At 53.6% G+C, this 23,884-nt stretch overlaps 1 protein-coding gene and 1 pseudogene across 1 annotated transcript; both read right to left on the bottom strand.

The window, feature by feature from the left end:
* Window positions 1-3,195: 3,195 nt before the first annotated feature.
* Window positions 3,196-5,747, bottom strand: LOC123048894 (pentatricopeptide repeat-containing protein At4g20740-like). Its single transcript, XM_044471918.1, has one exon. The coding sequence runs from the start codon at window positions 5,642-5,644 to the stop codon at window positions 3,452-3,454; it is 2,193 nt and encodes a 730-aa protein (XP_044327853.1). The 5' UTR covers window positions 5,645-5,747; the 3' UTR covers window positions 3,196-3,451.
* A 1,647-nt stretch (window positions 5,748-7,394) lies between these two features.
* LOC123051890 (DEAD-box ATP-dependent RNA helicase 42-like) lies at window positions 7,395-11,840 on the bottom strand (annotated as a pseudogene).
* Between the last annotated feature and the right edge of the window lie 12,044 nt (window positions 11,841-23,884).

The following is a 23,884-nucleotide window of genomic DNA, read 5'->3' on the forward strand; positions in this document are numbered from 1 at the left end:
ACTTCTCCAAAATCAACCAGTACATATGTACTAGTACTTGAGGGTGTGCCCCACATTCCCACTAGTATTTGAGGATGTGCTACTTCACCCAAGAGATCGTGACTGCCTCAGTACTTGACCCACACAATTTTTTCTTGATGGGAGTGGATCACGAGTGGAGGAGCAGCATCAGTCAGCCGGTCAGGTATCCGCGCGATGTTGCGTCCGTACATCAAGGAAGCGAAAGTCTCTCGGGTCTTGATCCATCCGAGAAAAAGAATACGCAGTCGTGCATCTAAACCTGGCCGGCGCACAGTCGGTTTTGGTGATGTGGGGTCGTGGAAAGGCGAGGAATTGATGCGGCAGCCTAGCAGAGTTGAAGTCGGCGGGTCATGGCCTTGGTGTTTCAGCGGGAGCCCACAGCGAAGCAGAGCGAAGTTGGTCGGCCGTGGTAAAAACGGTGATTTTAGAAAACCGGCTGCGAGACAGAGGCAACATACCACCAGGCAAAACCAGTAGCATTTAGTAATCCTCGGCTCCACACGCAGCAACTAGCACTTAATTAATATTTGTTTGATCTCCCGGATCGAGTAGTACTAGGATTGTCCGTTTGTGGCATACCAATACTAGTTGGTTTCTCCATCATGATGAGTATATCCAAATAACACAACAGATCGCCTTTGGTTCGCCTCCAGCCGCCGCTTTGGAATTTCTCGGGAAACTGAAACATACAGGGGCAGCAACCACGCGGACGCGTGAGTCGGACAGCAGCATCAATAATAATCAGACCCGGCCGGTGAACCTGCAGCGGATATCTGCGATGATTTCCGTAAGAAAAACTTCCGTCGAGCTTGACTGAATCTTAATTTAGACGGATCATATGAACGGCAGACGCACACATGAACATAACCCTATCTTCCTTTGAATTTGTCAGCTGTGCCCAGGGTTGTCTCATGCCGGGTTATCCAGCGCAATTGTTCCATGCCAGCTCTTCTTTCCCCGGCACATCGCGAGCTTCTCGGTCCCTGAAGAAATCCCTCCAAGAACTCAACACCACCGTGCGCCTGCCCCACGGTGGGCGCCAACTGTCGTGGAATTGTCACGGCAGATGTCCTTAGTGTCAGGACTTATTCGCGAGGCCAGCGCATCTATGCGGTAGCTTGAGAGGGGTTGGGCGGAATCGAGAAACGCAACACAAGACAAGGATTTAGACAGCTTCCGGCCCCGGGAAACATCATCCGGCAATAACCCTACATGTTGTTTGTGGCTAGGTCTCATTACGCTCACGATGGAGTCGCCGTAAACCGGCTCTTGTGTCTAGCCTTCGAGATTGTTTCTTCTTCTTGTCCCTCTTGGGGAGCCCTGCCCCCTCCTTATATAAGTTAGAGGGCCGGGTTACATGTGGAGTCCTAATAGGACTAGGACTAGTCTATCTTTTCTTACAAGTTGAATACAAGTCCGGGTCTTGCTTCCTCGTAAAGGAAATATTCCTCATGCCTTCCGTCTTAAGCCGGCCCATAATAACATGAGCCGGCCTACTAGGCCTTGCGCCCTTGTCATCTGTCTGACCCGCCGTCGGGGCCATCATTAAGTCGCCAGGCTCATGAGTCGCCAATCCTCCGTCGGGTTACGATGAAGCGCCAAGTCCGGCCGGGTCATACTCCCGGCCGGGTCATACCGCGGGGTATATCCCCGACAAGGCAGGAGGCCTTGCCTTTTCGATCGATGTTGCTTTTGTGCTAGCCTTCTTAAAGCAGACTTGTCTAACTGATGTCTGTACTCAGATATTGTTGCTTTCGCTGACTCTTGTGTTTTCGAGCTTATGTATTCGAGCCCTCGAGGCCCCTGGCTTGTAACATAAAGCTTGTATTATTTTAATTTCTGTCTAGAGTTGTGTTGTGATATCTTCCTGTGAGTCCTTGATCTTGATCGTACACATTTGCGTGTATGATTAGTGTACGATTGAATCGAGGGCGTCACGACAACTCACCTAATACTCCTTGCATGTGGACGATTCCCTGCTGCATCCACCATTGGCCAAGTGACAAGCCCAACCCGAATGCACCACCAACGACACCGTGCTCACGAAATCGCTGCCTGCTCTTTATCAACCACACTGTTGCTAACCCGATGCTCCCATCATAAGACTCGACTCCAAGACATGCTTCCAACGAAGTAATGACACTAAGGGGAACCACCGTTACGCATGGTTTTCAGCGGGAGAGATGTCGGATCCACTCGATGGTGCCTCCAGTAAGGAAAACCACACGTGAAGGCGTCCTTCGCCACTATATCCTCGACCAAAGTCAGGCAAGACTTCAGTCCGGAGAACCAAGCATCTATGCCGGAGACGACGTCCCAAACACACCACCACCATACCAAAGCCAACACAAGGCATGCACAACACCACGTAGCACTGGGCAGGAGCACCACTGATGATGCAAACCCAGGAGCAAGCTCCATAGTAGCACCATCGCAGACCACCACCCTTCCAGGAGTCCACACACATCTAGCTTGCAGCCCAATCGCTGGTCGAGCCTCCGACCACCATAGCAACAGATCTAGTCGAAGAAATGCCCATTTCATTATGCCGCGCCCAGATCCACACATACCACTGTGTTGCAGCCGCCCTGTCGTGCGCCCTGGCGCCAGTGCGCCCTGGCGCCAGTGCGCCCACCGCTGCTAGGTCAACAACCCGCTCCTTGCCAGGTCCACAACACCCGACGTCTGCCAGCATCGATGGTGCGCCCTCCTGAGCTCCACCAATGTGACAAGCTAGCGGCACCAGCCCCAGGGCAACAAGGTCTGGCCGCCGGTCCGCTGCTGGCCAGATCTGGCCTGAATGCCCAACAACACTTCACGTCGGCGGCGCACCCGCACCTCTGCACCAGCCGACAGGTCCCAGCACCCCACGCCGCGCACGGCCCGTGCATCTGCACAACGGAGCAATCCCTCTTTTCCACACCATGCGAGAGGAGAATAAAGACGCCTGGCGGTGCATCGCCGACGGCAGGGGGAGGAGGTGTGGTGGAAGGTAGGTTCGAGCGGCTGGGGTTCGCGCCCGGGTCACCCATGAGGGAGCGGCACATGGCATGGGTTTCTTTGTTGGACGAAATAACTCTCCTTGTTCGTATTAGTTGCTTGATTTGTAGTTGTTTACACAAAGCATATGAGGCAAACAGTTCAGCTCAGACAAGTTTGGCAATTCTTTTCTTAACATGACAAAATTTCCTTCCTTTAGTGCATGGAAAGTCCCTCACACATACACGGCAATTTAAAAAAAATGTAGCATGGCAATTGAGGTGCTCGCTGATAGCTCTCCCCCAACGAACGATCGCCGGATAAATGCGTCCTATATCTTTTCCGCATTCAACTGTATAGGTGCACTAGTTCAGCGAAGAGATCGATAAATTTGATCAGATGTACACTTAGTAAATGATCTTCTTTACCCTAGTAACTGTACAAATATATTTCAATCAATTCTGCTTCTCCATTTCAATTTTGATTCAAGGTTGAAGAACTTCAATCCAGATATCACCAAGTCTGCAGTGACCTTCTTCAGGTGCTCGTTCAGCATATCCTCGTAAACAATAAAATTAGCCTCCGAAATAATATCCCTATCTCTCATAACAGAGAACACCTCTCTAGCTCCAGTTGAAGTTGCGTACTTGCAGAATCCATAGATGACAGCAGAGAAGATAAGTTCGTCTATTAAATAACCTAACTCAATCATCTCAACCACCACTTTCATGACCTTCTCCGGGTCTTTTGACCGGCAAGCTTCAATAACAGTTAAGGTGTACTTGAATTCCATTGGCCCATTCTCTACATTTCCAAGACAATCTGATACAAGTGAAACAGCTGCATTTATCTCTCCAATCTTGCATAGCCCTTTCACGAGGGAACGATAGGCTGAAAGACTTGGTATCCATTCAGCCTTCATCATGGAGTTGTAGCATGAGCAAGCCTCTTCAATATTTCCTTCATCCACAAAACACGGAATCATAAGACTATATGTACATGATTCTGGCTCGCAGTCATCTGAAGCTTTCATTTCCTCAAACAGTAATAATGCTTTCTTCCTCTCCTTGATCTTGAGCAGATTCTCAATAAGAATGTTGTAAATGTTAACACTGAAATACCCTTTTTGTCTCAAAGTCTTAAACAATTCCAGAGTCTTCAATTCCCTACCATCCTTGCATGCAAAGAGCCTCAAGAAGTGCCCTAAAAATTCTACAGCAGGCAAGCTCAGCTCAACCAATTTGTCAACCAATCCAAAAAAGTTAACCATCTCACCCTTATCAGCATAGCAAACTAGTAACTGTGAAACAGTCTCAGAGCTTGGCATTAGCTCCTCCTGAAGGACAATCTGAAACATGTTATGTGCCTTATCCTCCCGACCTATACCACACAGACCGGCAATGAGTATGTTGTATGTTTTGAGGTCAGCGCGGTAGCCAGCATCCACCATCTCCTTCAAAATCCTACAGCCATCCCCAACCCTCCCAGCAGCAACATAGGCATGGACGAGTGATGCATACACGATCCTGTCAACCAACAACCCCTTTTTCCTCATCCCCTCAAACAATTTAGCTGCTTTCTCTACAATCCCAGCGTTGCATAGCCCCTCAACCATTGTAGCATATGCCACTGTGTCTGGCTCCACACCATCTCTCCCCATCTCCTCCCACACTCTGATGCAACCCTCCATGTGCCCCCTGCGCACCATCGTCTTGACCAGAGCGGTGTACACAAACACGTCCGGCCGGCACACCTCATCACGCATCCTCCCAATCATCTCTAGGATCCTCTCCGCCATCCCTTCCTGGCCCAGCGCATGCACGATGATTGCAAATGTGACCGGCATAGGCCTGATGCCACTTTCTGCCATTTCATCGAACAGCTTGAGCGCATCCTCAACATGGCCTGCCGCAGTCAAAGCGCCGAGGACACGGTTGCAGACGTGGACCTGCGGCTGAACAGAGAACTCATGTCGAAACCGGCGGAGCGTGTAGAGCGCACGGAGGGGGCGGCGTGCAGCGGTGTGAAGCCGGACGAGGAGTGTGAGCTGAGGGTGAGAGACGGGCTTGCCGTGGGAGCGAATGAGGTCGGGAAGCTGATCGGCGGCAGCAGGGAGGCCTGCAGCGGAGAGGAGGGAGGCGAGAGCGTGGAACGCAGGGAAGCAGTGTCGGAAGCCCTTCTGGCGGCCGGCCCAGTGGAAGAAGGGGAGGGCGAACGGGGGAGGTGGTGGCGGGTGCGCGCTGAGGACCTCAACCACGAGGGTGGGTGGTACGCGGCGGAGCTTGGACAGGTCAGCGACGACGGGAGGGCCCCAGCGCCGGTGTCGGCGGAGGGCGTCGAGTAAGAATCGCGCGAGCGGGGAGAGACGGCGGGAAGAGGCAGATGTGGAATGCGACGGAGTCGGCGACGAGCGAGGGGAGTGAGATGGGGAGGAGGGGTCCCAGTCAGGGAGGTGGAAAGGGGCGGTGGTTGCGGCGGGCCAAGGGGAGGGGGAGGAGCGGGGTCCAGGAGAGGTGGCGCGGAGGTGGGTGATGAGACCGCCATGGACGGTGTGGCGGTACGGGGACGCGCGGCGGTGGCCATGGTAGATCGTGTGCCTGCGGCGGCGGTCAGCCGGACCGGGAGGGGATAACGGAGAGGTCATTGTGCGGTGGCACGCCGCCGCAGCGCCGTCGCGAGGAGCACGAGCAGAGGAAGCCGACGTAGGGGGGCGGGACTGGATCTGTCTCTCCCTGTCCTCTTCTTCGTCAAGAGTACTACTTAATGGAAACCCCGCAAGAAAGTTCAGACACGCAAAGGGCCTCCGTCAGGGCGACCCAATATCTCCGATGCTTTTCATCAGATCCTTCGGCTCGCCTCCCGGCAAGGCATCCTCAAGCACATTCATGCAAGGACGGCAAGAAGCAGGATCTTCCTTTACGCCGACGATGCGGGCATTTTTGCGAACCCAGACAAGGATGAGCTTTGTTCGATTTCTGTAATTCTGAAGACCTTTGGAGAGGCAAGCGGACTGATCACAAACTTGTCCAAGACTGAGGTCTTCCCAATCAGATGTGCCGGCATTGATCTTCTGGATGTGTTGTCTGCCTTTCCCGCCAAGATCGCCACCTTCCCGGGACGTTATTTGGGGCTCACCCTGCATTATCGCCGTCTAAGAAGGATCGATCTGCAAACCTTCATCGACGAGTTCGCGGGAAGACTTCCAGGATGGAAAGGAAAATTGCTGAACAAGCCCGGCAGGGTGGCATCATCTTGTGGGCCATAGACACATGAAAGCCACCACGCCTGCTCATCCTCCGGGCACTTGACAACTGCAGTCATTATATGGTTAGTGTAATGTGAGTTTGGTAGTTGGGTGATGGAGTCATCCCAAGCCACCAAAATCCCACCACGAGCCTCCCGCCGGTACGTAAAAAAACTTCTCATATGTATTTCCGAGGCATTGCCAAACAATGTTCATCGATACATCTTGTAGCTTAGTTTTTTGAAGACAGACAATCGCCGGATTGGACACTGTCACCACCTGGAATACAACATTCCTCCTAGCCCTTGCATTAAGCCCACGAACATTCCACACTAAAACTTTCAAAGGTTGCATATTCATTTTGAAAGCCCACGAACGTTCCACACTAAAACTTTCAAAGGTTGCGTATTCATTTCAAAGGCCCACGACAACCCATCGTAGTTGACAGAGCAGCTAGGCCACGATGGGGCCATCCATCCACGACTCATGAGCCGCCTCCAAGCCGAACAGGGCTAGCACCGCCGCGATATGCACATCTGAGAGTGCGCAGGAGAATAGATCAACATACATCTGGAGTGCATCTCCCGAAACGGCCTCGCCCTCGTGTGCCAGGCACAGTTTTCTAATGAGCACTTGCTGCTATTTGGAGGCCCCATGCTTGGCGATCCTGGCGCTACGCCTTGGTGTTATATCAAGGTCGTTGGTCTCGGCAAGACCGAAGAGAGAGAGAGAGAGAGACTTGCGCACACCCGCGCAGAACTCGCCCACGTCCATGGAAAAAGCACTATCCAGACCAGCATGCATGGGTGCTGGCGTGCATGTCATCGGATCAGGCGCCAGGCCCGTCGCATCTTCTAGTGGGGCCGTTTCCACCCCATGCATAGGCGTGCATGGTCTCGGATCCCGTTGCGGGCTGCTTTCACCGCTTGAGAGAATGACCTGGAAAGTATCCCAGACCTCCACTTGCATGGTCCGGTCTTCCACGTCGTAAGGCAAGGACAACAATTCTTTATCTGCACCACCCCAAAGCGGGCAGAATCCTCCTCGGCCAGGCCCTACAGGGAGATTTACACTGAACCAATTCAGACGGAATCCCCATCCCGCAGCCCACCATAGGGCACCGGGACCGAAGCGCTGGCCTCATCCACCTGCAAAGCCGCATCATCCCTATCTTCTGCTGTCTCATCTGGTCAGCTGCACCGAGGGCGGAGAGCCAACGGGAACAACTGCAGTGGCCGGGGCCACGCAGGACGCCACCCGTGTATGGGCACAACTGGCGCTTGCCGGGCTTCCCCCCTCTGATTGGTTGCTCACCCGGGCCCGCAGAAGAGCCCCTGACGTCAGCCACGCGACTGTTGCTGACCGACTGACCACCGGGCGCGAGCGTGGTTTGAAAACGAGCGCGCGTGCCCGCCGGTGGCGCCATCGCCGTCGATGACTCGACCGTACTCGCCGAGACTCCACCGTAGCCGCCAGTGCGGCGAGCTTGACCCCCTTGCCTTCTGCCAGACGGTCCATGTGCTTGGTCATCATCACCAGTGGGCGGGGATGGAGGCGGCGACGGTGGCGCCGGTCGTCCATCCGGCGCCACACTGTCCACCATAGTATTCGCCAAGACCGTAATATCGATGGGGTATCAGAGAGCGGTGGCGCACCGCCCGCCCAACAGACGTCCGCCGTCCCTCAGCTTCAGCCCAGAGAGTGCGTCTGGGTTCGTCGATGAAGAGTAACAAAATATGTAAAATATCTTATATTTGTGAACAGAGGGAGTAGCCCAAAACAAAAAAATTACGCGACCAGTATCGTTCTAGCAAATCTGTTGATGCTCATCAACTCGCGCGACAAATTTATACGACAATCTTTCTATGTATCGATGAAAATATGGGATCCAGCTCCTTTGACCACCACCTCGCAAACACGGTCCTTGGCTTGAACACACATCTGAAGATCAAAACAAGAACATCATATTCCGGAAGCATCATGCCTGAACTTTTTAACATATATGGAACGAACTGAATCACAATTCACAAGGTAAAAGTGTTGCATAATATAATCCAAACTAAAATATAGGGTGTAGTTTTTTAATAGCTTCCAAAAGTGCAGATCAATAATAACGTAAACAGATCCAAATGTTGTGCTTCCTTCCATCATCACTCCGAAGGGCACAGCTTTAAAATTGCACCAGAAAACAGAAAGGCAGCCGCCACCAGCATTCTAAGCTTCCTGTCCAAAAAACACCAAAAATTGTTAAAAGAATCATAGAAATTATCAAAAAAATTGCACATAGTAGTAAATTTCCAGAAGTATATAATGGCTTATATAGATTAAAAAGAATAGTGGCATGTCTGGGAAGTCCAGGATTGGGATCTGCAATGTACCCAAATCATAGTTAGTAAAAAAAAAAGTATACACACAAAAAACAACATAGAACTTAGTAATGTTTGCATATCGCATCTACACACAAGCAACCAATATTGTTCTAAATATATGATACCTTTGCCAAGCAGGAGTAAATTCCAACATCTGCAGATCAGATGACGGAGTATTTTCCTGCGGGCAGATTGAGCGCCTGGTTGGCACAATCCTCAACGACACTCTTCAGCTGTGCCTTCGCCTTGCTGACGGAGGACTCGTTGGGGCCCTCGATATACAGGTAGAGCTTGCGCTCGTTGGCGGCGACGATCTGGCCGGGGGGGATGAAGGTCCCCCTGGTGGTGACCGCCGCGCCGGTCCACTCCTCGATGGGCGCCAGCGTCTCCCTCCGGGTGACCTTCCAGCGCGCGTGCTGCGGGAAGTCGTTGATCTCGAGCTCGGCTTGGTAGTGCTCCGGAGCTGCCTGCGCCTGTATCCTCGCCAGAACGCTCTGTACGTTCACCGCAGCCGCGGCGATGTCCTGCTGGTTCGGGGCAGCCGGTAGAGGGAGCAACGCTGGCTGGCTGGCATTGCTAGCAGCAGCGATGGCGGCCATGGGGGGTGGTGCGGCCAGAGCGGCGGCGCCTCCGTCTTCCTCCTCCTCGTAGTGGTCTGAATCCGGCTCGGGCTCGTCCTCCTCGTACCCATGCGCCCTCCCCTGAGCCCTCCTTGCCGACTGTCGTGCTTCGTCCTCCTCGTGATCGAACTTGTAACCACTTCCACCGTAGCCCGTTCCATGTGCCTTCTCCGTCCCCTGCTTCACCTTGGCCATGAACCGGTCCGCCAGGGCTTTTAGGTCCTCCGGCACGGCCTGTCCGGACAGCTCCAGAGCCTTGACGAGGTCCGGCGCGTAGCGCTCCTCCTCGTCGGAGATGAACGTCACGGCGCAGCCCTTCCTGCCGGCCCGGCCGGTCCGCCCAACACGATGGACATAGTCCTCATAATGGTTGGTGACATCGTAGTTGACGACGAGCTCGAGGTCTTTGACATCCAAACCCCTCGCGGCGATGCTGGTGGCGATCAGCAGGCTGCAGACGTTGCTCTTGAAGTCGGCGAGGGTGGATTCACGGTCATTCTGATCCTTTCCCCCATGGAGAGAGAGGCAGGGGTACCCGTGCTGGAACAGCTCTTTGAGCAGGGAATCGCACTTGTCCTGAGCGCGCACGAACACGAGGATCTTGCCCTTGGCAGACCACTCCCCGAGCAGCTCCAGCAGCCTGAGGAACCTCTCGCCGTCCGGCCGCACCTCGACCAGCTGCGTGATGTCCCTGTTCACCACGCTCCGCCCGCCCATCTGGATCTCCACGGGCTTGGCCAGCAGCCTGCGCGCCAGCGTCTCCACCTGCCGCGGGAACGTGGCGGAGAAGAGCACCGTCTGCCGGTCCGGCCGGGTGTTCTGGACGATCCGGGTGATCTGGGGCTCGAAGCCCATGTCGAACATCCTGTCGGCCTCATCCAGCACCAGGAAGGTCACTCGCCGGAGGTTGGTGATCTTGCCGGCGCTGGTGCAGAGGACGTCGATCATCCTGCCCGGCGTGCAGACCACGATCTCGGCGCCGCGCTTCAGCTCGCTGATCTGCTGGGCGACCGCGCAGCCCCCGTACACGGCGACGCAGTTGACGCCGAACGCCTTGGAGAACTTCTTGATGTCTGAATATATCTGCACCACGAGCTCTCTGGTGGGCGCCATGACGAGGCCGATGGGGCCGTCCCCGGGGGCGGCGGGCGGCTGGTCCTTGACGTGGCGCAGCATGGGCAGGACGAACGCCAGGGTCTTGCCGGACCCGGTCTTGGCGACGCCGATGCAGTCGCGTCCGCTCATTATCACTGGCAGCGCCTGCGCCTGGATCGCCATCGGCTTGTCGAATCCAAGCTTTTTAATGGTGCTGAGCAGCTTGCTGGTCAGGCCACTCTGGATCCACGTCTTTATCGGCTTGGGGATGCCTTTGCCGCGCACCTTGAGGTCCAGCCGCTCGCGGTAGGCGGCGGCGTCCTCGGCCGGCATCTCCTTGATGTCCTTGGCCTCCGTGTAGAAGTTCTTCCGGAATGGCTGGTAGTCTATCTTGGAGTGGTCGGCGGTGACCAGCTTCTCTGCCTTGGTCTTCTTGACAGGGTTTATCAGCTCGGTCGCGTCATCCGATCCACCCTCAGGGTCGTCGTTGTAATCTGAGTCAGATTCATCCCCTTGCATGATTCTCCCCGTTGGTGCTGCATCGTTGGAGACCATGCCGCCTTCATGATAGTCCCCGTAAGCAATCATGCTCTCCATCGATGTTGTCGCCGGCGACATCTGTATCGAGTTCATGAACGCATCGAGGGGGTCAATCTCGTCCTCCTCCATGCCAGCCCTGCTAGTTCCTCCGTTCGGCAAGTCGACGTCCATGGCACCTGTCCCGGCGCCGCCATCGTCATCCGACTCCTCGCCGTCCAAGCTCCACTTCATCCCGGACTTGCCGGCGCCATCAGCCACAGCACTGCCGTCACCGTCCTCTTGCTGCTCGCGGCGCTTCTTCTCCTGCCACTCCCTAACGCGGCGCCGGCGCCGCTCCATCTCGTCCTCGAGCCGCTGCTGCTCGGCCGCCATGTCTTCCTCCATCCTCTTCTTCTGCCGCCGCTGCTCGGCCTCTGTGTCTTACTCAACCTTCTTCTTCCGCTGCCTCTCCGCCTCCTCCCCGTCCCTGCGGGTATGCAGCGCCGCCTCCGGCTCCGGATCGCGGTGGTGGTGGTGCGAGGGCCGGCGGCGACTCTTGCGATCGCGTTCACGGACTTCGTTCTCCTCATCGAACTCATCCCGCCTCCTCGACTTCTTCTCCGTGTGGCGCTCCTCGCGACGCTGCCTCTCCCTCTCCCTCTCCTTCTCCGCTCGCTCCCGCGCCTTGCGCTCCTCCCGATCCCGCTCCTTGTCCCTGTGGTGCCGGTCGCGATCGCGATCGCGCTCCCGCTCCCGCTCGCCGTCCCCGTGGTGGCGGGAGGAGTGGTCGCGGTCCTTGTCGTGGCGGCGGCGCGAGGAGGAGTGGTCGCGGTGGCTGTCCTTGTCCTGCTCCCGGTGGTAGAGCCTGGAGACGCGCTCATCGTCGCCGGACGACATGGCGGCGGCTTTGTGTGGTGCGTTGGTTGGGGGATAGTACTAGGAGGAGCAAGTTCTTTTATTAGGCCGTAATTATAAGGCGGTGCCGGATCTCGGCAGGCCGCCGACTATCGATTGAGCTGCAAACAAAGGCTGACACGGATATGGATTGTTCACGTGACAGAAGCGTGACCCGTACACACATCCAGATCGAATCGGCCGCACACGAATTCATGCGGAAAGATCTAAAAAACGAATTCATGAGGAAAAGATATAGGACACATTTATCTGACATTCATCGGGGAGAACTATTTTTTTTAGAGTACGTAAATTGCGTACCATAGCTTTATAGAATAAGAGAATTGTAAGTACAAGACAACTACCACTCCGCGAACAACGAGTGTAGCACAACTCCACACCCGGCTAGTCCAAAGGACAGCCATCCACGACAATACAACAACACAAAAGAGCCAACCCAAAAACCAAAAACCTTGCCGCGTCTCGATCGATGTCGGTCATTGTCGGTGTCAAAACCGGCAGATCTCGGGTAGGGGTCCCAAACCGTGTGTCTAAGGATCGAAGGTAACGAGGAGGCAGGGGACACGATGTTTACCCAGGTTCGGGCCCTCTTAATGGAGGTAATACCCTACTTCTTGCTTGATTGACTTTGATGAGTATAGGGGTTACAAGAGTTGATCTTCCTCGAGATCGTGATGGCTAAACCCTAGATGTCTAGCCTGTATGATTGTGTTCTTGCCCTACGAACTAAATCCTCCGGTTTATATAAACACCAGAGGGATCTAGGGTTGTACAGAGCCGGTTTACAGAGAAAGGAAGGTGCATGATCCGAACGCCAAGCTTGCCTTCCACGTAAAGGAGAGTCCCATCCAGACACGGGAAAAGGTCTTTAATCTCACATCTTCACGACCCATTAGTCCGGCCCATATCACATAGCCCGGACACCCGAGGACCCCTTAGTCCAGGACTCCCTCAGTAGCCCCTGAACCAGGCTTCAATGACGACGTATCCGGCGTGCAGATTGTCTTCGGCATTGCAAGGTGGGTTCCCCTTTCGAATACTCCAAAGCAGCTTTCTGCATACAAGAGTTGTATCTGGCCTTGTTAACACGTACAACCCTAAGCTGTAAAAAGCAACAATACTTAAAATAAGTCACGTCCACGGGCTACTTCTTCGGCGAGACGTTATGTTCTGGCCTTATTATTATTCTGAACCGTTTTATAGCCTTGTTTCGCATTTCAAGGCACGACCAATGACACATATTGTCAAAGCAGAGATCGTGTCCCCTTATCACGGGATTCTAATCAATAGGGGTTTTGCGTAATCCAATCGTGCCGTTCGCACGTCCTCTTGGGAATAGGCGAGATTTAAGGCTTATGAGGGGGCGCTTGATATTCGCTGCCTCTATAAGAGGACAAAGACCCATCTGTTCACCTCACACCTTCTCCTTCCTCTGCCTTTCAATCCCCCAAACTCCAGCGTCCAAGTTCTAAACTTTCCCTCCGCCCCAACTTCTCCAGCAATGGCCGGATCTGGCTTTCAGGGCAAGTGGATGTCCTCCTCCGTAACGGAGAAGAACATCCAGGATCTGCGGGAGGCGAGGTACCTTACTACGGAGATCAAACACATGCTTCCAACCCCAGGGCAGGTCATCCCCACCCCGGAGCCTGACGAAAGGGTGGTTTTTATCCCTCACTTCCTCCGAGGATTCGGGGTCGCCCTTCACCCCTTCGTCCGAGGTCTCATGTACTACTACGGGCTGGATGTCCACGATCTGGACCTGAATTCCTTCCTCCACATCTCGGCGTTTATCGTTGTGTGTGAGGCATTTCTCCGCGTCCCTCCACACTTCAGCTTATGGCTCAAAGTTTTTAATGTGAAGCCAAAGGTGGTTGAAGGCCAACACGCCGAGTGCGGCGACGCCATGGTGAGCAAGCTCAACCAAGTTACCTGGCCCAAAGGAAGATTTGTGGATACTGTTAAGGTGTGGCAGCAGGAGTGGTTCTATATCACCGAACCCCGCGGCACCAAGTGGGCTGCTGCTCCTGCCTTCAGATCTGGACCTCCGCTGCGGCTCGCATCCTGGACCAACAAGGGCCTAGATTGGGGTCCCTTGACGAAGTGTCGACGCTGCAGAAGCGTATCAAGCGCATGATAAAAAGGACATCACCCTTGCTGATGATTCAGGTGATGCTCATCCGCCGAGCTCTCCCTTGCCAATGACGACCTCTCAAAATGTGGGAGTTCAATCCGGAGGGGCCACGAACCCTGCAACACTTCTTTGGTACAAGCACAAAGGGATCTGGAAGCTGCTCTTTTAGAAGCAGAAGACGTGGCCACGGACGTCCGACGACACCGGCCTCGACTGCAACAACCCGGCATCCCCAGTAAGTATCAAATTTACGAACATTACTTAGCTTGTTGATCTTAGGGAGGGGTCCTGAAAATTCCATCTCCTGAAAAGGATTGGATAAAGAAGGCCGAGCGGATTAAGTGTCCGGCCCGACTCCCGGAAAACCCAGTCGATCCTCTGTTAATGAAGATGCTAGTCCTGACGCCCTACCAGGAGCCGACAAAGAAGGACAAGAAGAAGAAGACCAAGGAGGCCGAAGGTGGCCTCCATCCCGAAGAAACTTCGGGCGCTGTGTCCGGAGGAACCGAAGCTCCTTCCTCTCACGAGGAAGACGAAGACGAGGACGAGGAGGAGGAGGAAGCAGAGAACCCTCCTCCCAAAGGGAAAAAGAGGGCGGCCTCCGTAGATCCGGAGGAGGGGGCGTCCAAGAGGGGAAGGAAATCCCTCTCAGGTGGCTCGGATTCGGGCACCGAGGCCGTCCCCAAGCACCGCCCCCGAACCAAGCCCCTCGCCGAATCGTGAGCTCCTTAAGATGTCTTATATACATCTAATATTTTTATAGATTATAAGTCTAATATCAAATTTCATATTTCAGTCCGGCCCATGACATTCCTCAAGAATCGTCGTCATCGGGGGATCTTTCGCCGGAGAAGATGGAGAGCGAGACGCCTCCATGAGCTTCCTCTCCTCCTAGGGCGAACGATCCCGAGGTGTCGTCCCAAAGGATTTCTCCGGGCTCCGGAGAAGTGCGGGAGGAGACCAATGCGGCACCGGAGGCTGCCGCGAACATGGGGGGCGCAACCCCCATGGAGACTGGCTACGGGGGTCCTGGATCATCCGACCCTCACCCGAATACTGTCCTGAAGACCCAAACGGTTTCAGAATCGGATCGGCGGCCCCCTCCGCAGGAGGGGGAGACGGCGACCTCTACGAATGCAGAGGCACCGAACATGCTGATGGATGCACTGCAAAGTGCATCCATCTTGGAGGAGCACCGTACCTTAATGGGTACGGTGGTTGAAAAGGTTCAGTCCGCTAAAAGCGGATTGAATGAAGCCTTCACGAGCCTACTAACAGGCTTTGAGGTATGCGATGTAATGTCTTTTAGCCGGTTTCCATAAAAAAATCCACCTATATATATAGATAGTAGCTCCTGAGACTCTGTTTGGCCAATGAAGAAGGGCGAACAGAGGGTCTATAGATATCCGCAGGAAATAACGTACTTATCCTTTTTTATAAAAATCAGGCTTCACTATTAGCGGCGACCGCTCAGGCCGCCGAAGTTTCTGAACTGAAGCAGAAACTACAGCTGGTCGATGAGGACAATATCCGGATTAACAAGCGGCTCGACGAGGCGCAAGGTATGTTTTCAAGTGCTCTATTTTCAATTGAATTAGTTTGCAAATGCTAAGTTGAAGCTCAAGCGCTGCTATATGGATAATTGCAGATGGTGCTGCTGAGGTCGAGACCCTCAGGAGTGACCTTGCCCGTGCAAAGGAGCAGGCAAGGGTGAGCGATGCGGCCGTTGAGAAAGCGGCCGCCAATTTGAAGGGCGAATAGGCCACCCGACGTCAGTTCGAGGAGCGCGTATCCAAGATTGAGCAAGAGCTCAAGGACGCAACTCGCAAGTGCGAGCTCCTTGAGGAGGAGAATAAAGCGAGGCGGCCGAACTCGCCAAAGCCTTTCAGGACGCCCAAGAGGCGAGGTCCGAATCCCGAGTGGCTCGCGAGGAGCTCCGACAGGCCAGACAGATAGCGGCTGGTAAGCCCTTTCTTTTACAATCTAATTTTGGCGATCAGAGGTATGCCTTCTTAATCAACTATGGAGTTCTCCAGACGCCTTTGCGGATCTTCCGAAGAGCACCGTTGACGCAGCGCAATTCTACCGGCCCAGGAGGGGCATGCAACGGAGAAGCTGTTCTGGTCGCAATTTGCAACGCAGGAGCGCTCGACGCTGCTGAACGACCAAATGGCGCAGTGGACCGAGCTGCATAAGATGTCCGGAGCGGCCACGAAGGAGGTCATACTCCGGTTGTGGCCGGATGAACCCGCTCTGAGCAGCTATGTTGGCCTAGTGCGGCCACTCATCGATGCCGTGCCCCGAATTGATGCCATCAAACAGTCAGTGTGCATAGAAGGTGCACAGAGGGTCTTCGCCCGCGACAAGGTGCACTGGGCTAAGATGAAAGCCGCCGTTGTTGCGGTGGAGGGTCCCCGAGAAGGCAAGGACCACCGCACACCGGAGCGTTATTTAAACGACATCCTCGAGGGTGCTCGCTTGATAGAGGGTCAATGCTCAAAGGACATTATATTCGAATGAATGTATCCGAACAACCCGGTCGTGTGTATTATAGATATTAAGGCTTTGTAATATATTTGTGCCATTATCTGAAGTTGTTTTTCCTCCTGTGCAGTCGTTTTTTATGCCTGAGAGTTTTCCAGTCGTCAGCTTCGATCTCCACGTAGATGCTACGGGGGTGTTCAGAATAGCACATGAGCACTCTTGTCCCAACATCTTGGTCCGTGACGGAGGTGTCAGTGCGGCGAACTAGACAATCGGACTATACGGCTTTACCGCTCTCACTTAGCCATAGGAGTTTGACGATGGGGCTATAAAATAGCCCCTGGTACGTATGTGACTATCCGAATGCGGATGCGTTACGTATATGACTGGAAAAATAGTCCTTCGTTTAATACGGAAAAATCATTAAAGATTTAGTAAGTCACCAAACGGCTGACCAGCTCTCGCCGCATCATGACAGCCAGTTTTCGGCTCTCTCTACGGAGGTGCTTGACCGGACGAACCGGAAACACAATCGAAGTAGTTCTCCCTTTACTACCCTAGCCGAACAAACGGAACGTAAGGTAGCAAACACAGGAGCCGTGCAACCCAACTATTGACCAAAGACATGATTCAGAGTCGATGCATATAATGCCAAGCTCGGGACGCCGAAGTGTGCTACAAAGCTGTTCGGGCTTTCATTTAGCGGCACATATGTGGCCGTACAGAGCCCCTGGCAATGGGTGTCGAGGTATGTGAGACAACTAGAGAGACGAAGTACATTTTTATGAATAAAGTTGATACCGAAAAAATTGTCCCTACTAGGATCTGATTGATACGTCAAGACATGATCTTACAGAGGGTACCATAAGCACCAAAATCATTTTACATGCCAGGGGTCTAATAACAAGGAGAAAAGCTCAGTATAAGTCCTTTAAATAAGGTTTGTTCCGAAGAGTCCTTTGGATGTCCTGCCGCACGTCTGCGCCGCTTTCGCCTTGTAGAGAGGGGTTCCTTAAAGGGAACGGTCTTCTGTTTCCCATATGAAACCGGGCTCGAAGTGAGTCCTTGTAAGTCCGTAGGATACATGGGATCGAATGCATCTGTGGTAGAAAAGTAAGTGAAGAAGAGTGGGAGGTCATAAAGGGTCGAGCTATACTATAGACCTTCCCGTATTGTGCCTCCGCTGATGCCCAAGGTATTTTGAGTGCGTAATGATGCATGCGCAGTACAAATTCCGCGGGTGTGCGCGGCGATCAATGGAGGCGAAACTGCTAGTCTAGCTCTGGAAGTACCGAGCCGCTAGCTTGCGGGACTAACAGACTCTTTTGACAAAGTCTGACGACTTGATGGCCGACGAGGTGTGCGGCTTGAGTGGACCGCTCTGTACTTCGGCTGCGAGAGCCGCGGTGTGCTCCCCGGTCTGGAGGGAGCGTTCCGTGTTTCCATTGACTGTTATGATGCCGCGAGGACTGGGCATCTTGAGCTTTAAATAAGCATAGTGCGACACCGCTTTGAATAGAGCAAAAGCGGTCCGTCCGAGCAGTGCGTGATAGCCACTTCGGAAGGGTACGATATCAAAGATCAAGTCTTCACTGCGGAAGTTTTCGGGCGAGGCGAAGACAACTTCCAATGTTACTGAGCCCGAGCAACGGGCCTCTACGCCAGGTATTACTCCTTTAAAGGTAGTTTTAGTGGGCTTGATTCTTGACGGATCAATACCCATTTTGCGGACGGTGTCCTGATAGAGCAGGTTAAGGCTACTACCACCATCCATGAGGACTCGCGTGAGATGGAATCTGTCGAAGATTGGGTCGAGGACCAAAGCTGCCGATCCTCCACGACGAATGCTGGTCGGGTGGTCCTTTCGATCGAAGGTGGTCGGGCAAGCCGACCATGGGTTGAATTTTGGGGCGACCGGCTCTACGGCGTAGACGTCCCTTAATGCGCGCTTGCGCTCCCGTTTGGGGATGTGGGTAAAATAGATCATATTGTTTGTTTTGACCTCGGGGGGAAATTGCTTCTGCCCCCCCGTGTTAGGTGGGCGAGGCTCTTCATCGCCGTCCTCGCTGGGCGGCCTTTTCCCCTTGTGTTCGGCATTGAGCTTGCCGGCCTGTTTAAAGACCCAACAGTTTTTGTTGGTATGATTGGCAGGTTTATTGGGGGTGCCATGAATCTGGCAAGGCCGATCAAGTATTCTGTCCAAACTAGATGGACCATCTTTGTTTCCTTTGAATGGCTTCTTCCGATGACCGGATTTTGAGCCACTGAATCCGGCGTTGACCGCCGTGTCTTCGGTATTGTTTTGATGCTTTTGCTTGTCACATCGCGGATTGCCATTGCCGTCCCTGGCTTCAGAGGTGCCTGGGTCGCTGGTGCTATTGCTTCTACGAGCTAGCCAGCTATCTTCTCCCACGCAAAAGCGGGTCATAAGTGCGGTAAGGGCTGCCATGGACTTCGGTTTCTCTTGGCCGAGGTGTCGGGCGAGCCACTCATCTCGGATGTTGTGTTTGAAGGCCGTGAGGGCTTCGGCGTCTGGACAATCTACAATCTGGTTCTGTTTAATTAAGAACCTGGTCCAGAGCTTCTAGGCTGATTCACCGGGTTGCTGGATTATGTGACTAAGGTCATCGGCGTCCGGGGGCAGAACATAGGTACCTTGGAAGTTGCCTCTGAAGGCGTCCTCCAAGTCTTCCCAGCTTCCAATAGAGTTTTCTGGGAGGCTATTCAGCCAATGCCGTGCTGGTCCCTTAAGTTTTAGGGGGAGGTACTTGATGGCATGTAGGTCATCACCGCGGGCCATGTGGATATGGAGAAGAAAGTCTTCAATCCATACTACGGGATCTGTTGTGCCATCGTATGATTCAATGTTCACGGGTTTAAACCCTTCTAGGAACTGGTGCTCCATTACTTCATCGGTGAAGCATAGGGGGTGTGCGGCTCCTCTTTATCGGGCGACGTCACGACGCAGTTCGGATGGAGTCCGTATGCGGTTTTCAGCCCAGGTGAGGTTGTGTTTATCGCGCCAGGTCTGACAGCCGTCTTGTTGCACTGGTGCGCGTCCCCTTGATCCATAAATTGATCCGGTATGACCAGCTCTATTGTCTAGGTCCTATCGCAGGTAGTGTGTGTACCCTGCATCCGCTGTTTCTCTGCCTCTAGGGCGAGGTGCGCCGGTTGGTGTTCAGCTTGGGTTGCCGCTCTGTCCCTGCCACGAGGTGGTCGGTCAGGCCCGTCAGCCGCGTTACGCGCTGTCGGTATAGGCTCTGGGACCTCATCATCGAATTGGGAGAGCAACCTGCGCTTTGGGTAACTCTTAGTTGGGCACTCGAGGCCGTATTACTCGGCTGCCAGGACATTCGTCCATCTGTTATTGAGTAAATCCTGATCGGCTTGAAGTTGCTGCCGCTTCTTTTTCAGGCTTCTTGCTGTGGCTATTAGACGGTGTTTAAAGCGCTCTTGTTTGAGGGGGTCCTCTGGTACGATGAAGTTTTCGTCGCACAGGCTCTCATCCTCTTCGGAGGTCGGTAGGTAGTTACTATCCTCTGAGCCTTCGTTCCCGATGGGATCATCGGGGTTGACTTGCCCCTCTTCCCAATCATCCTGTTCGGATGTTGGCTCGACCGAGGCGTCTTGGTCTTCGGCGTTCTCCGGGGTGTTATTGTCTCCGGTGCCGGTATTGCTGTCTTTTTCGCGACATGATTTTGATCTGCGCCGCTGACATCGATGCTTCGGAGGTACTTCAGCAGGCTCGTCCTCGAGATTCTTCCCATAGTCGGCATCATTCTCTTTGGGTGTGTCCACCATGTATACGTCATATGAGGAATTGGCCATCCAGCATCCGTTAAATGGCGGGTTCTGGCTTTGCTCCTCTTCGGCATCGTCGTCCATACAGTCGATGTCTTCGGAGGCGTAATCTAGCATGTCGGTTAAGTCATCGACAGTGGCTATAAAGTGGGTGGCGGGTGGGACGTAAAATTCCCCGCCCTCAGCCCCTAGTGTGGGCTGGGCGTACTTTGGCAGAGATCCTTCTGTAATGGCGAGGGATCACATTAAGTCCACGGCCTCGTTTAAGAGTGAGGTTTGGACAGGGAAGCGAGAGCCCCTGGAGCAGGGCGGGACAAGAGTTCCTCGGTCGGGCTCACGTAACACGGACCTCACGGGTTCGAATCTGGTGTTCGGGGATGAGTTCGACTTCATGTTTATAAAGGGAGCCTGGTATGACTCCGGGTCTGCCGGTGAAACGACCGCCTTCGTATCTCCGGTGTTGAGCTCTATGGTTGTGGAGAGTCCGGCGGGCACTAAACTCCCATCTTCAGACTCGGCGAGGTGTTTCGGATCTAAGGCCGGAGCTGCGATTGAGGCCGCGAACCCTTGGAAGATCAAGTCTCCCCGGATATCAGCGATGTAGTTTAGGTTTCCAAAACTGATCTGATGACCAGGGGCGTAGCTGTCGATCTGCTCCAGATGGCCAATCGAATTGGCACGCAGTGCGAGGCCGCCGAATACGAAGATTTGGCCGGGGAGAAAAGTCTCCCTCAGGTATTGATGTGGATGGTTGATGGAGCCATCAAGCCTTCTGGTGATGACACAGTGGAACTCTCAATGAAAGCACTAATGTCGGTGTCAAAACCGGCAGATCTCGGGTAGGGGTCCCGAACTGTGCGTCTAAGGATCGAAGGTAACGAGGAGGCAGGAGACACGATGTTTACCCAGGTTCGGGCCCTCTTAATGGAGGTAATACCCTACTTCCTGCTTGATTGACTTTGATGAGTATAGGGGTTACAAGAGTTGATCTACCTCAAGATCGTGATGGCTAAACCCTAGATGTCTAGCCTGTATGATTGTGTTCTTGCCCTATGAACTAAACCCTCCGATTTATATAGACACCGAAGGGATCTAGGGTTGTACAGAGCCGGTTTACAGAGAAAGGAAGGTGCATGATCCGAACGCCAAGCTTGCCTTCCACGCAAAGGAGAGTCCCATTCGGACATGGGGAAATGTCTTTAATCTCACATCTTCACGGCCCATTAGTCCGGCCCATACCACATAGCCCGGACGCCCGAGGACCCCTTAGTCCAGGACTCCCTCAGTCACCTCCGAAGAACAACTGCCCCCAAAACCTTCTTGATGAGGAGCAGACCTCGATGCGAGGGTCGATCCGTTGTTGGCCCGATCTTTCACGGCACAAAACTCCATCGCAGCAAGAACTAGATGCGGGTTTACAAAGATGTTCACAAACCTCGCAAAAACAACACGCCAACCCCTCGATCTGAAGGAATAACATGGACGAACCGTATAGGTTCAGCTTGTAATTTCCTACGCGCCGTGTCGCAGGAACTCAAACGCCAGTAGAGACTTTTGACAAGATTTCTCTAAACTCGATAATGGCCGACGGCCGAAAAACACACATGTGTCTAATTCATCTCAAAATAACCTGCCTGTTACATACGCACGTACTCAGCTTTATAATAGCTGATCCTTTTAACTTGACTCACAAGAAGAAAATCAATATTTGACCCAATGTCTAACTCATCACTTTTCTTGTTGACGCACCATCCCCCTTTGATGCATAAAGGAGGTGGCAAGAGGATGGCAGGACTCGATCCGGCCCGAGGAAGGCACCATCTCGGATTCACCAGCGACGATCGTACATAGCGCCATAAAAGAACGATTAGGGCAGTGGTGAACACCGGAGGAGCACAACATAGGAACTCCATGTCTCCCGGCACAATGCTTGTAACAGAGGAACATCCTCGAAGACGCCGTCATCGTACCGATCCATCACTGAATCGAGGCTTTCGCTCGAAGACAGCTGCCAACACCAAGCAAGGGAGGGAAATGACGACACACTCGACGATGCCTCCAGGAAGGGGAACGACACCCACAGGTGCCATCGCCGCCGGTCCGGCCAAAACCGGACATGATTTTCATTTGTAATGACGCACATCTCCACTCCTCCAAGGTTTCAGGCAGCACTGTCCAAGATGCCTCACACCGCCGTCACCGCAGCAATCTGCCACTAGAGTCGCGCAGCAATGGATCTCCCCCACCCGCACTGCTGAGAGAACGCGATCAAGACCAACAGCAACAGCACGGACGAAGAGAAACCACAACCAGCCATGTCGTGCAAGGGCTAGATCAGCCGTGTCGACCTTCATCCACACCAGGGGCTGCCACTAGATCCAATCTGACCCGCACCTCCGAGCACACCCCATCACCAACTCTCCCGAGGTAGCACCGAACGCTCCTCACACGGAGGTAGCTGACCGGCCGCTACCCGCCAGGGTCCTTCCTGGCAGGGCCTCGATGGCGCCGTCGCCTCCATGGTTGAGCACGTGCTGCCACCACAAGCAATGCTGGGGAATCACCCTCGACCACTGAGGGGGTCCTGGATTAGGGGGTCCTCGGACAGCCGGACTATATACTGTGGCCGGACTATTGAACTATGAAGACACAAGATAGAAGACTTCGTCTCGTGTCCGGATGGGGCTCTCCTTTGCGTGGAAGGCAAGCTTGGCGATTCGGATATGAAGATTCCTTTCTCTGTAACTGACTTTGTGTAACCCTAGCCCCCTCTGGTGCCTATATAAACTGGAGGGTTTAGTCCGTAGGACAACAATCATAATCTCATAGGCTAGACTTCTAGGGTTTAGCCATTACGATCTCGTGGTAGATCAACTCTTGTAATACTCATATTCATCAAGATCAATCATGCAGGAAGTAGGGTATTACCTCCATAGAGAGGGCCCGAACCTGGGTAAACATTGTGTCCCTCGCCTCCTGTTACCATTATCCTTAGACGTACAGTTCAGGACCCCCCTACCCGAGATCCGCCGGTTTTGACACCGACATTGGTGCTTTCATTGAGAGTTCCACTGTGACGTCGAAGATAGGCTTGATGGCTCGCCTTGTTATCAAGGACAACATCACCTCCGGGGGAGCCCTGGCTTCAGGCCAAACCCTCCGGCTGGGCGGCTTTACCATGGCCACCCGTTCGGCCGTCGGGCCAACGATGACTTCTTGGGTCATCGAAAATCGCCTTCGCGTAAGCTCAGAATACTCCGAACAGATGGATCCGATGGAGTTGTCGTCTTTAAATGAACTCCTGGATCGCATCGGCGCCTTGGGAGTCGCTACGGACTACGATCGGATTGGGCTTAAACCCGATCAGAGAGAAATTGGATCTCCACTGATCACTCATCAGATAGCGGTAGTGGAGAAGCAATGCGACGACTCTTCCCCTATGTTCAGTACGAACTATGTTCGGAGCTCTGAGCTCACAGAGCTGGATACTCGCTTGCGGGAAGAAATGCCCTGTATTCCGAGCTTAGAATCGGACCGTGGGCCGGAAAAATTGGTTGATATCCCGGAGTCCGAATTGTTAAGCTCGGAATTTTCTCAAGCTCCGGATCCCAGATTGGGTCAGGGTTCAGACTTAAATCCACCCACCCACCTAGATACAAGCGATCTTACCTACATCAGAAAACAGTCCCAGGAAAGAGTCCAT

The sequence above is a fragment of the Triticum aestivum genome, chromosome 2D (genome assembly GCF_018294505.1).
Source record: "Triticum aestivum cultivar Chinese Spring chromosome 2D, IWGSC CS RefSeq v2.1, whole genome shotgun sequence".
NCBI lineage: Eukaryota > Viridiplantae > Streptophyta > Magnoliopsida > Poales > Poaceae > Triticum > Triticum aestivum.